We start from the raw sequence: 14,526 nt of genomic DNA on the forward strand, positions 1-14,526 counted from the left end.
GACCACCTCACATTTAGAGTTAGTTTGAGGGGTCTATATGGCTGAAAATACCCAAAAGTGACACCATTCTAAAAACTGCACCCCTCAAGGTACTCAAAACCACATTCAAGAAGTTTATTAACACTTCAGGTGCTTCACAGCAGCAGAAGCAACAAGGAAGGAAAAAATGAACATTTAACTTTTTAGTCACAAAAATTATCTTTTAGCAACAATTTTTTTATTTTCCCAATGGTAAAAGGAGAAACTGAACCCCGAAAGTTGTTGTCCAATTTGTCCTGAGTACGCTGATACCTCATATGTGGGGGTAAACCACTGTTTGGGCGCACGGCAGGGCTTGGAAGGGAAGGCGCGCCATTTGACTTTTTGAATCAAAAATTGGCTCCACTCTTTAGCGGACACCATGTCACGTTTGGAGAGCACCCGTGTGCCTAAAAATTGGAGCTCCCCCACAAGTGACCCCATTTTGGAAACTAGACGCCCCAAGGAACTTATCTAGATGCATAGTGAGCACTTTGAACCCCCAGGTTCTTCACAAATTGATCCGTAAAAATGAAAAAGTACTTTTTTTTCACAAAAAAATTCTTTTAGCCTCAATTTTTTCATTTTCACATGGGCAACAGGATAAAATGGATCCTAAAATGTGTTGGGCAATTTCTCCTGAGTACACCAATACCTCACATGTGGGGGTAAACCACTGTTTGGGCACATGGTAAGGCTCGGAAGGGAAGGAGCGCCATTTGACTTTTTGAATGAAAAATTATTTCCATCGTTAGCGGACACCATGTCGCGTTTGGATAGCTCCTGTGTGCCTAAACATTGGCGCTCCCCCACAAGTGACCCCATTTTGGAAACTAGACCCCCCAAGGAACTTATTTAGATGCCTAGTGAGCACTTTAAACCCTCAGGTGCTTCACAAATTGATCTGTAAAAATGAAAAAGTACTTTTTTTTCACAAAAAAATTCTTTTCGCCTCAATTTTTTCATTTTCACATGGGGAGTAGGATAAAATGGATCATAAAATTTGTTGGGCAATTTCTCCCGAGTACGCCGATACCTCATATGTGGGGGTAAACCACTGTTTGGGCACTCGGCAGGGCTCGGAAGGGAAGGAGCGCCATTTGACTTTTTGAATGGAAAATTAGCTCCAATTGTTAGCGGACACCATGTCGCGTTTGGAGAGCCCCTGTGTGCCTAAACATTGGAGCTCCCTCCCCATTTTGGAAACTAGACCCCCCAAGGAACTTATCTAGATGCACATTGAGCACTTTAAACCCCCAGGTGCTTCACAGAAGTTTATAACGCAGAGCCATGAAAATAAAAAATAATTTTATTTCTTCAAAAATGATTTTTTAGCCTGGAATTTCCTATTTTGCCAAGGATAATAGGAGAAATTGGACCCCAAATATTGTTGTACAGTTTGTCCTGAGTACGCTGATACCCCATATGTGGGGGTAAACCACTGTTTGGGCGCACGGCAGGGCTCGGAAGGGACGGCATGCCATTTGGCTTTTTAAATGGAAAATTAGCTCCAATCATTAGCGGACACCATGTCACGTTTGGAGAGCCCCTGTGTGCCTAAACATTGGTGATCCCCCAGAAATGACCCAATTTTGGAAACTAGACCCCCAAAGGAACTAATCTAGATGTGTGGTGAGGACTTTGAACCCCCAAGTGCTTCACAGAAGTTTATAACGCAGAGCCATGAAAATAAAAAAAAAAATTATTTTCTCAAAAATGATCTTTTAGCCTGCAATTTTTTATTTTGCCAAGGGTAACAGGAGAAATTTCACCCCAAAAGTTGTTGTCCAGTTTCTCCTGAGTACGCTGATACCCCATATGTGGGGGTAAATCACTGTTTGGGCACATGCCGGGGCTCGGAAGTGAAGTAGTGACGTTTTGAAATGCAGACTTTGATGGAATGCTCTGTGGGCGTCACGTTGCGTTTGCAGAGCCCCTGATGTGGCTTAACAGTAGAAACCCCCCACAAGTGACCCCAGTTTGGAAACTAGACCCCCAAAGGAACTTATCTAGATGTGTGGTGAGCACTTTGAACCCCCAAGTGCTTCATAGAAGTTTATAATGCAGAGCCGTGAAAATAATAAATACGTTTTCTTTCCTCAAAAATAATTATTTAGCCCAGAATTTTTTAATTTTCCCAAGGGTAACAGGAGAGATTTGACCCCAAAATTTGTTGTCCAGTTTCTCCGGAGTACGGTGATACCCCATATGTGGGGGTAAACCACTGTTTGGGCACACGTTGGGGCTCGGAAGTGAAGTAGTGACGTTTTGAAATGCAGACTTTGATGGAATGCTCTGCGGGCGTCACGTTGCGTTTGCAGAGCCCCTGATGTGCCTAAACAGTAGAAACCCCCCACAAGTGACCCCATTTTGGAAACTAGACCCCGAATGGAACTTATCTAGATGTGTGGTGAGCACTTTGAACCCCCAAGTGCTTCATAGAAGTTTATAATGCAGAGCCGTGAAAATAATAAATACGTTTTCTTTCCTCAAAAATAATTATTTAGCCCAGAATTTTTTATTTTCCCAAGGGTAACAGGAGAAATTGGACCCCAATAGTTGTTGTCGAGTTTCTCCTGAGTACGCTGATACCCCATATGTGGGGGTAAACCACTGTTTGGGCACACGTCGGGGCTCAGAAGGCAAGTAGTGACTTTTGAAATGCAGACTTTGATGGAATGGTCTGCGGGCGTCACATTGCGTTTGCAGAGCCCCTGGTGTGCCTAAACAGTAGAAACCCCCCACAAGTGACCACATTTTAGAAACTAGACCCCCCAAGGAACTTATCTAGATATGTGGTGAGCACTTTGAACCCCCAAGTGCTTCACAGACGTTTACAACGCAGAGCCGTGAAAATAAAAAATCATTTTTCTTTCCTCAAAAATGATGTTTTAGCAAACATTTTTTTAGATTCACAAGGGTAACAGGAGAAATTGGACCCCAGTAATTGTTGCGCAGTTTATCCTGAGTACACTGATACCCCATATGTGGGGGTAAACCACTGTTTGGGCACACGTCAGGGCTCGGAAGTGAGGGAGCACCATTTGACTTTTTGAATACGAGATTGGCTGGAATCAATGGTGGCGCCATGTTGCGTTTGGAGACCCCCTGATGTGCCTAAACAGTGGTAACCCCTCAATTCTACCTCCAACACTAACCCCCCACACCCCTAACCCTAATCCCAACTGTAGCCATAACCCTAATCACAACCCTAACCACAACCCTAATTCCAACCCTAACCCTAAGGCTATGTGCCCACGTTGCGGATTCGTGTGAGATATTTCCGCTCCATTTTTGAAAAATCCGCGGGTAAAAGGCACTGCGTTTTACCTGCGGATTTTCCGCGGATTTCCAGTGTTTTTTGTGCGGATTTCACCTGCGGATTCCTATTGAGGAACAGGTGTAAAATGCCGCGGAATCCGCACAAAGAATTGACATGCTGCGGAAAATACAGCGCAGCGTTTCCGCGCGGTATTTTCTGCACCATGGGCACAGCGGATTTGGTTTTTCATATGTTTACATGGTACTGTAAACCTGATGGAATACTGCTGCGAATCCGCAGCGGCCAATCCGCAGCCAAATCCGCACCGTGTGCACATAGTCTAATTCTAAAGGTATGTGCACACGCTGCGGAAAACGCTGCGGATCCGCAGCAGTTTCCCATGAGTTTACAGTTCAATGTAGACCTATGGGAAACAAAAATCGCTGCACACATGCTGCGGAAAAACTGCACGGAAACGCAGCGGTTTACATTCCGCAGCATGTCACTTCTTTGTGCGGATTCCGCAGCGGTTTTACAACTGTTCAAATAGAAAATCGCAATTGTAAAACCGCAGTGAAATGCGCAGAAAAAAACGCGGTAAATCCGCCATAAATCCGCAGCGGTTTAGCACTGCGGATTTATCAAATCCGCAGCGGAAAAATCCGCAGAGGACCAGAATACGTGTGCACATACCGAAACCCTAACCCTAGCCCTAACCCTACCCCTAACCCTAGCCCTACCCCTAACCCTACCCCTAACCCTACCCTTAACCCTACCCCTAACCCTAACCCTAACCCTAGCCCTAACCCTAGCCCTACCCCTAACCCTACCCCTAGCCCTAACCCTACCCCTAACCCTAACCCTACCCCTAACCCTATTCTAACATTAGTGGAAAAAAAAAATGTCTTTATTTTTTTATTGTCCCTACCTATGGGGGTGACAAAGGGGGGGGGGTCATGTATTATTTTTTTTATTTTGATCACTGAGATATAATCTATCTCAGTGATCAAAATGCACTTTGGAACGAATCTGCCGGCCGGCAGATTCGGCGGGCGCACTGCGCATGCGCCCGCCATTTTGGAAGATGGCGGCGCCCAGGGAGAAGACGGACGGGACCCCGGCTGGATCGGTAAGTATGATGGGGTGGGGGGGGACCACGGGGGGGGGGATCGGAGCACGGGGGGGGAATCGGAGCGCGGCAGGCGTGGAACGGAGCACGGGGGGGCTGGAACGGAGCACGGGGGGGGGTGGATCTGAATGCAGGGGGGGTGATTGGAGAACGGGGGGGTGATTGGAGCACGGGGGGGTGATTGGAGCACGGGGGGAGCGGACAAGAGCACGGGGGGGAGCGGAGCACAGGACGGAGGGGAGCCGGAGCAGTGTACCGGACAGATCGGAGGGCTGGGGGGGCGATCGGTGGAGTGGGGTGGGGGCACACTAGTATTTCCAGCCATGGCCGATGATATTGCAGCATCGGCCATGGCTGGATTGTAATATTTCACCCGTTATAATAGGTGAAATATTACAAATCGCTCTGATTGGCAGTTTCACTTTCAACAGCCAATCAGAGCGATCGTAGCCACGAGGGGGTGAAGCCACCCTCCCTGGGCTAAACTACCACTCCCCCTGTCCCTGCAGATCGGGTGAAATGGGAGTTAACCCTTTCACCCGATCTGCAGGGACGCGATCTTTCTGTGACACAGCATATGCGTCACAGGTCGGATTGGCACCGACTTTCATGACGCATACGCTGTGTCACAGGTCGGGAAGGGGTTAAATTGGTTCCAGGGGTACACGGGCAGCAGTGGTGTGGTCAGTGGAGGCCTAGTGGAAGGAGTGACCGCAGACAGGCATCGAAGGCCTAAAATAATAACACATGGCTGTAGGCAATTTTAAATTGGTTCCAGGGGTACACGGGCAGCAGTGGTGTGGTCAGTGGAGGCCTAGTGGAAGGAGTGACCGCAGACAGGCATCGAAGGCCTAAAATAATAACACATGGCTGTAGGCAATTTTAAATTGGTTACAGGGGTACACGGGCAGCAGTGGTGTGGTCAGTGGAGGCCTAGTGGAAGGAGTGACCGCAGACAGGCATCGAAGGCCTAAAATAATAACACATGGCTGTAGGCAATTTTAAATTGGTTCCAGGGGTACACGGGCAGCAGTGGTGTGGTCAGTGGAGGCCTAGTGGAAGGAGTCACCGCAGACAGGCATCGAAGGCCTAAAATAATAACACATGGCTGTAGGCAATTTTAAATTGGTTACAGGGGTACACGGGCAGCAGTGGTGTGGTCAGTGGAGGCCTAGTGGAAGGAGTGACCACAGACAGGCATCGAAGGCCTAACATAACAAAAATGTCAATACAATGGTATTGTCAGTGGCAGGCATTGAAGGATGTCAGCGCATAGACTAAACATTGGTGGAGCTGTGAGATAATTTTGCAAGTGGTAGAGCACTGTTTGAGCTGGGGTGGGGGGAAACTGTCTTGTGGCCGGCGGTACAGGCCCAGGGCCCCTCATATTACAACGGTGTGTCTGACGTTGGGTGCGCACCACCACCGCCAGAGACACTTTATTGTACTAGGAGGGACCCAGTGGCAGTGCCGTCGACCAAAAGCGGGCTCACCCACCTCTTCAGACAAACTGCACTCTCACGGGTGCTGTCGCCAAGTGTCGATACCACGGCCCCGTGTGGGGAGTTTGGCCATTTAGTGAGGTGTAAACATGTCGTATGCTGGACAATCAGGTGCAGAAAATTACGAGATTGGAAAAGGCATTCAGAATAGTCCACAGGCAAGACCTTTTCATAGGAAAGCTAGGTGTCAGCTGGGCAAGGTGGGGCAAAATATTTCGAAATCCAGTTGTGGTTCATTTTAATGAAGGTTAGATCATCTACATTTTGGGTAGCCAGACGAGTCCTTTTTTCTGTTAGTATTGAACCTGCAGCACTGAATACTCTTTCTGATAGGACACTAGCTGCCGGGCAAGCAAGCTCCTGCAATGCATATTCTGCCAATTCTGGCCAGGTGTCTAATTTTGATGCCCAGTAATCAAATGGGAATGACGGTTGAGGGAGAACATCGATAAGGGATGAAAAATAGTTTGTAACCATACTGGACAAATGTTGTCTCCTGTCACTTTGAATTGATGCTGCAGTACCTGTCCTGTCTGCGGTCATAGCAAAATCACTCCACAACCTGGTCAGAAAACCCCTCTGGCCAACGCCACTTCTGATTTCTGCCCCTCTAACTCCTCTGGTCTGCTGGCCCCTGCAGCTCGTGTGAGAACGATCACGGGCGCTGTGTGCAGGGAATGCCAGAAGCAAACGGTCAACAAGAGTTGATTGTTTGGTTGCTAATATTAGTTCCAAGTTCTCATGTGGCATTATATTTTGCAATTTGCCTTTATAGCGAGGATCAAGGAGGCAGGCCAACCAGTAATCGTCATCATTCATCATTTTAGTTATGCGTGTGTCCCTTTTGAGGATACGTAAGGCATAATCCGCCATGTGGGCCAAAGTTCCAGTTCTCAAATCTGCGGTTGTGCTTGGTTGAGGGGCAGTTTCAGGCAAATCCACGTCACTTGTGTCCCTCAAAAAACCAGAACCCGGCCTTGCCGCGCCACCAATTTCCAGTGGCCCCGGAAAAGCTTCCTCATTAAAAATATAATCATCCCCATCATTCTCCTCGTCCTCCTCCTCCTCTTCGCCTGCTACCTCGTCCTGTACACTGCCCTGGCCAGACAATGGCTGACTGTCATCAAGGCTTTCCTCTTCCTCAGCTGCAGACGCCTGATCCTTTATGTGCGTCAAACTTTGCATCAGCAGACGCATTAGGGGGATGCTCATGCTTATTATGGCGTTGTCTGCACTAACCAGCCGTGTGCATTCCTCAAAACACTGAAGGACTTGGCACATGTCTTGAATCTTCGACCACTGCACACCTGACAACTCCATGTCTGCCATCCTACTGCCTGCCCATGTATGTGTATCCTCCCACAAAAACATAACAGCCCGCCTCTGTTCACACAGTCTCTGAAGCATGTGCAGTGTAGAGTTCCACCTTGTTGCAACGTCTATGATTAGGCGATGCTGGGGAAGGTTCAAAGAACGCTGATAGGTCTGCATACGGCTGGAGTGTACGGGCGAACGGCGGATATGTGAGCAAAGTCCACGCACTTTGAGGAGCAGGTCGGATAACCCCGGATAACTTTTCAGGAAGCACTGCACCACCAGGTTTAAGGTGTGAGCCAGGCAAGGAATGTGTTTCAGTTGGGAAAGGGAGATGGCAGCCATGAAATTCCTTCCGTTATCACTCACTACCTTGCCTGCCTCAAGATCTACAGTGCCCAGCCACGACTGCGTTTCTTTCTGCAAGAACTCGGACAGAACTTCTGCGGTGTGTCTGTTGTCGCCCAAACACTTCATAGCCAATACAGCCTGCTGACGTTTGCCAGTAGCTGACCCATAATGGGAGACCTGGTGTGCAACAGTGGCAGCTGCGGATGGAGTGGTTGTGCGACTGCGGTCTGTGGACGAGCTCTCGCTTCTGCAGGAGGACGAAGAGGAGGAGGAGGGGGTGCGAACGGCTACAGCCAACTGTTTCCTAGACCGTGGGCTAGGCAGAACTGTCCCAAACTTGCTGTCAGCTTAACATACTTTTTTTTGCAAAAAACGTATTAACTAAATACCCTGTATTTTTTTCATTTTTTGTCTAGCACTTGCTTATTTACTGTGACTTTTTTTACAACAGAGTATTTTTTGCCCTCTCTGTGCGCTTTTGTGTCTTCAAGTTCTTTGGTGGTGTGAACAGGTTTCTACAGACTTGTTCACTGTGCAAGTAGCCCATGTGTTTTTTTGTTCTATAGCCTCTAATATGACCAAAAGAAGCAAGAAGACCATGGAGAAATCACCAACCACACAACTGAAGAACCGATATCAAATCTTTGTAGAGGATGAAGATGGCACACCTAAGGATGAAGCAATACCAGCAAGCAAAAAAGAAAAGGGCACACAGCAACAAGTGACAGCAAAAAGTACAGCCAAGAAGCAACGAAGAGTGGTGGTGGTGGGAGACTCACTACTGAGAGGCACAGAAGCAGCCATCTACAGACCGGACATAACTGCAAGAGAAGTATGCTGCCTTCCAGGTGCGATGATCAAGGATGTGACCGATAGGATACCAAAGCTCTTCAGCTCCAAGGACGTCCACCCATTTCTTCTGATACATGTTGGCACCAATGACACGGCAAGGAAGGACCTACCGACAATCTGCAAAGACTTTGAAGAGTTGGGGAAGAAAGTAAAGGAACTGGATGCACAGGTAGTTTTTTCTTCTATCCTTCCAGTAGACGGGCATGGCACCAGGAGATGGAACAGGATCCTTGATGCAAACAACTGGCTAAGACGATGGTGCAGACAACAAGGATTCGGATTCCTGGACCACGGTGTGAATTACTTGTACGATGGACTCATCGCCAGAGACGAACTACACCTCAACAAACCTGGGAAACACACATTCGCCAGAAGACTCGCTACACTCATCAGGAGGGCGTTAAACTAGAAGAAGAGGGGACGGGAAGAAAAACATTAGACGCGAACAAAGAAGATCCAGGAAAACATACTCAGAAGGGAGGTAAGAACATTTCTAAAACAATCCACAGCGAGGAGATTGGAACAAAACAAAATCCTCTAAACTGCATGCTCGCAAACGCCAGAAGCCTGACAAACAAGATGGAAGAACTAGAAGCAGAAATATCTACAGGTAACTTTGACATAGTGGGAATAACCGAGACATGGTTAGATGAAAGCTATGACTGGGCAGTTAACTTACAGGGTTACAGTCTGTTTAGAAAGGATTGTAAAAATCGGAGAGGAGGAGGGGTTTGTCTCTATGTAAAGTCTTGTCTAAAGTCCACTTTAAGGGAGGATATTAGCGAAGGAAATGAGGATGTCGAGTCCATATGGGTCGAAATTCATGGAGGGAAAAATGGTAACAAAATTCTCATTGGGGTCTGTTACAAACCCCCAAATATAACAGAAACCATGGAAAGTCTACTTCTAAAGCAGATAGATGAAGCTGCAACCCATAATGAGGTCCTGGTTATGGGGGACTTTAACTACCCGGATATTAACTGGGAAACAGACACCTGTGAAACCCATAAAGGCAACAGGTTTCTGCTAATTACCAAGAAAAATTATCTTTCACAATTGGTGCAGAATCCAACAAGAGGAGCAGCACTTTTAGACCTAATACTATCTAATAGACCTGACAGAATAACAAATCTGCAGGTGGTCGGGCATCTAGGAAATAGCGACCACAATATTGTACAGTTTTACCTGTCTTTCACTAGGGGGACTTGTCAGGGAGTCACAAAAACACTGAACTTTAGGAAGGCAAAGTTTGACCAGCTTAGAGATGCCCTTAATCTGGTAGACTGGGACAATATCCTCAGAAATAAGAATACAGATAATAAATGGGAAATGTTTAAGAACATCCTAAATAGGCAGTGTAAGCGGTTTATACCTTATGGGAATAAAAGGACTAGAAATAGGAAAAACCCAATGTGGCTAAACAAAGAAGTAAGACAGGCAATTAACAGTAAAAAGAAAGCATTTGCACTACTAAAGCAGGATGGCACCATTGAAGCTCTAAAAAACTATAGGGAGAAAAATACTTTATCTAAAAAACTAATTAAAGCTGCCAAAAAGGAAACAGAGAAGCACATTGCTAAGGAGAGTAAAACTAATCCCAAACTGTTCTTCAACTATATCAATAGTAAAAGAATAAAAACTGAAAATGTAGGCCCCTTAAAAAATAGTGAGGAAAGAATGGTTGTAGATGACGAGGAAAAAGCTAACATATTAAACACCTTCTTCTCCACGGTATTCACGGTGGAAAATGAAATGCTAGGTGAAATCCCAAGAAACAATGAAAACCCTATATTAAGGGTCACCAATCTAACCCAAGAAGAGGTGCGAAACCGGCTAAATAAGATTAAAATAGATAAATCTCCGGGTCCGGATGGCATACACCCACGAGTACTAAGAGAACTAAGTAATGTAATAGATAAACCATTATTTCTTACTTTTAGGGACTCTATAGCGACAGGGTCTGTTCCGCAGGATTGGCGCATAGCAAATGTGGTGCCAATATTCAAAAAGGGCTCTAAAAGTGAACCTGGAAATTATAGGCCAGTAAGTCTAACCTCAATTGTTGGTAAAATATTTGAAGGGTTTCTGAGGGATGTTATTCTGGATTATCTCAATGAGAATAACTGTTTAACTCCATATCAGCATGGGTTTATGAGAAATCGCTCCTGTCAAACCAATCTAATCAGTTTTTATGAAGAGGTAAGCTATAGGCTGGACCACGGTGAGTCATTGGACGTGGTATATCTCGATTTTTCCAAAGCGTTTGATACCGTGCCACACAAGAGGTTGGTACACAAAATGAGAATGCTTGGTCTGGGGGAAAATGTGTGTAAATGGGTTAGTAACTGGCTTAGTGATAGAAAGCAGAGGGTGGTTATAAATGGTATAGTCTCTAACTGGGTCGCTGTGACCAGTGGGGTACCGCAGGGGTCAGTATTGGGACCTGTTCTCTTCAACATATTCATTAATGATCTGGTAGAAGGTTTACACAGTAAAATATCGATATTTGCAGATGATACAAAACTATGTAAAGCAGTTAATACAAGAGAAGATAGTATTCTGCTACAGATGGATCTGGATAAGTTGGAAACTTGGGCTGAAAGGTGGCAGATGAGGTTTAACAATGATAAATGTAAGGTTATACACATGGGAAGAAGGAATCAATATCACCATTACACACTGAACGGGAAACCACTGGGTAAATCTGACAGGGAGAAGGACTTGGGGATCCTAGTTAATGATAAACTTACCTGGAGCAGCCAGTGCCAGGCAGCAGCTGCCAAGGCAAACAGGATCATGGGGTGCATTAAAAGAGGTCTGGATACACATGATGAGAGCATTATACTGCCTCTGTACAAATCCCTAGTTAGACCGCACATGGAGTACTGTGTCCAGTTTTGGGCACCGGTGCTCAGGAAGGATATAATGGAACTAGAGAGAGTACAAAGGAGGGCAACAAAATTAATAAAGGGGATGGGAGAACTACAATACCCAGATAGATTAGCGAAATTAGGATTATTTAGTCTAGAAAAAAGACGACTGAGGGGCGATCTAATAACCATGTATAAGTATATAAGGGGACAATGCAAATATCTCGCTGAGGATCTGTTTATACCAAGGAAGGTGACGGGCACAAGGGGGCATTCTTTGCGTCTGGAGGAGAGAAGGTTTTTCCACCAACATAGAAGAGGATTCTTTACTGTTAGGGCAGTGAGAAGCTGGAATTGCTTGCCTGAGGAGGTGGTGATGGCGAACTCAGTCGAGGGGTTCAAGAGAGGCCTGGATGTCTCCTGGAGCAGAACAATATTGTATCATACAATTATTAGGTTCTGTAGAAGGACGTAGATCTGGGGATTTATTATGATGGAATATAGGCTGAACTGGATGGACAAATGTCTTTTTTCGGCCTTACTATGTTACTATGTTACTATGTAATATGCAGTATGTGCCCTCACATAGCCTCTAATATACAGTATGTGCCCCCAAATAGCCTCTAATATACAGCATGTACCCTCACATAGCCTCTAATATACAGTGTGTGCCCTCACATAGCCTTTATTATACAGTTTGTGCCCAACATAGCTTCTAATATACAGTATGTGCCCCCACATCGCCTCTAATATACAGTATGTGCTCACACATCGCCTCTAATATACAGTATGAGCCCTCACATAGCCTCCTATATATAGTATGAACCCCCACATAGCCTCCTATATACAGTATTAGCCCCCTCATAGCCTCCTATATACAGTATGACCCCCACATAGCCTCTAATATACAGTATGTGCCCCCACATAGCCTCTAATATACAGTATGTGCTCACAAATCGCCTCTAATATACAGTATGAGCCCCCTCATAGCCTCCTATATAAAGTATGAACCCCCACATAGCCTCCTATATATAGTATGAACCCCCACATAGCCTCCTATATACAGTATGAGCCCCCTCATAGCCTCCTATATATAGTATGAACCCCCACATAGCCTCCTATATACAGTATGAGCCCCCTCATAGCCTCCTATATATAGTATGAACCCCCACATAGCCTCCTATATACAGTATGAGCCCCCTCATAGCCTCCTATATATAGTATGAACCCCCACATAGCCTCCTATATATAGTATGAACCCCCACATAGCCTCCTATATATAGTATGAACCCCCACATAGCCTCCTATATACAGTATGAGCCCCCTCATAGCCTCCTATATATAGTATGAACCCCCACATGGCCTCCTATATACAGTATGAGCCCCCTCATAGCCTCCTATATACATACAAATATCCCATATACATGAAAAGAAAAACAACATACACTCATCTTGCTCCCATTTCTCTCATCAGCAGCGCAATGAAATGACGTAATCACGTCTGCTGTCTCACACACTGATTGGTGGTAGATGGAGCCGGCGGCCCCGTCCTCCAGCAATGTATTACAGAGGACAGTGGTGGTGGATAGATGGCATGTGAGGGAGGGCACAGTACGGCTCGTGAGCCACTGTTTCAGCCCCTCGGCTGTCTTGGTCCAGACAGAGGGATGGATGTGGTGCAGTTTGGCCAGGTCTAGTTTACACGATAGATCTATGTGCATAGAATAGCATTGTTCTTGGCAGCACATGTTTACACAGGATGCTGCTGAGAGCGATGATTTAAATAGGCTTAAATATAATTTCACCCCATGAACAAATGTTTTTCTTGTGCATCTGGTGATAGACGGTTAGTGTAAATGCAGTAAACTTTTATAAGCTTTTTTATATCTTTTAAGCTTAAGAATTTTGATCAGATTGGTGAGGGGCACGATCCTGAGACTCCCATCAATCATACAAAAGACATCTTGGAAGTGCCCATCTCAGGATACAGAAGCGAACACACACAGCATAGAACTGATGCACTAGAAAGTCATAAGATCTTATCTCTTGAGCTGTGCACTTCTAAGAGTTCTGGTGGGCTCTCAGACCCAGACCCATACCAATATCCTCAGAATTTACGGGCCTAAGACAGGAGATATCACAAAAAGGGTAAGTTTCACTTTAAATGCTTAATTGTGCCTGCATCTCATCAGTACTGTGGTTCCCGTATGGTCCACAGTCAGATAATGGTTGAATTTTCATTGCTTCTATTTCTGACTTGATAAAGGCCTAATTATGGCCGGAACGTTGCATCATCTACCATGTTTTTATATATTCACTATGAGATTTAAGGATGGAATAAAAGCTACATTTTATCCCTATGCCAACCCTCTGGTGCCTCGGAATTTTTGGAATTTAGCAAGTTGTTTTCACATAGAAATGCCTTAATTCCTTTTAGTGTTAACTTAATGTTCTTTTGAGGCAGGTTTCAGAGTGTGCCCACCTAAAGAAGACATTGCGCTCACATAGCAATAGACGCTTAAGTAAAACTCCGGTGAGGTTTTCCATGAAGTATTTTTTCAGATGTCTTTTAGGATGTCTTTTGCGATATTTTTTAAAATTTTTTATATATAACATTATGGTGGCTAGAAAAATGAACTGGTCGTCTCTATTAGCCACCTCATGGCTTTCGAAGCCTGAAGAAGTTCCAGGTGGAATCCACCAGATAAGGACATGTTTTCCACATACCTTTAGTCTGACTTACCAGCAAGTGCGTGACCATGTAAAGTGCCTATGGCGTTGACACTATATGTGGACCTGATAATGGGGCACGCCGTTGAATGTTCTGGAGAGGTATGTGTTATCGGATCTGTACCTTGTACTTTAAGAGATGACATTTGATAAAAAAGGGTCGTGTACCTTAAGGTCGTAGGGCATTCCAGGCTTAAAATACTTGGCGGTTTTGGTAAACAAAACTTTATACGGTGATTTCACAATATTAATATCTTCCAGCTCACTTTCCACAATTTCACTGCCTAAAAGGAAGACAAGAATCCAAGAGGGTTAATGCAGATCTGCATTGAGGGACAAGGAACGAGCACTGCAAAAACTTCTAGATTCTGTTTGAATTGTCTAGAAAAAAGTCTTTCCTGTGTATTACATACAGAAAATATCTCAAGCATCACCATGGATAGCAAATATGTTGGAAGCCATCTTTCTATTTTTACATAATAGAGTTGAGCAAATCGA

At 45.2% G+C, this 14,526-nt stretch overlaps 1 protein-coding gene across 1 annotated transcript in view; it reads right to left on the reverse strand.

Moving 5' to 3' along the window:
- Positions 1-14,526, reverse strand: part of LOC138674679 (A.superbus venom factor 1-like) — a 372,946-nt gene that overhangs the window by 248,941 nt on the left and 109,479 nt on the right. The window contains exon 10 of the mRNA XM_069762494.1: positions 14,197-14,312. Within this exon, the coding sequence (XP_069618595.1) occupies positions 14,197-14,312 (116 nt within the window). The remainder of the gene's footprint in view (positions 1-14,196; positions 14,313-14,526) is intronic.

This window comes from Ranitomeya imitator, chromosome 4, assembly GCF_032444005.1.
Source record: "Ranitomeya imitator isolate aRanImi1 chromosome 4, aRanImi1.pri, whole genome shotgun sequence".
Taxonomy (NCBI): domain Eukaryota; kingdom Metazoa; phylum Chordata; class Amphibia; order Anura; family Dendrobatidae; genus Ranitomeya; species Ranitomeya imitator.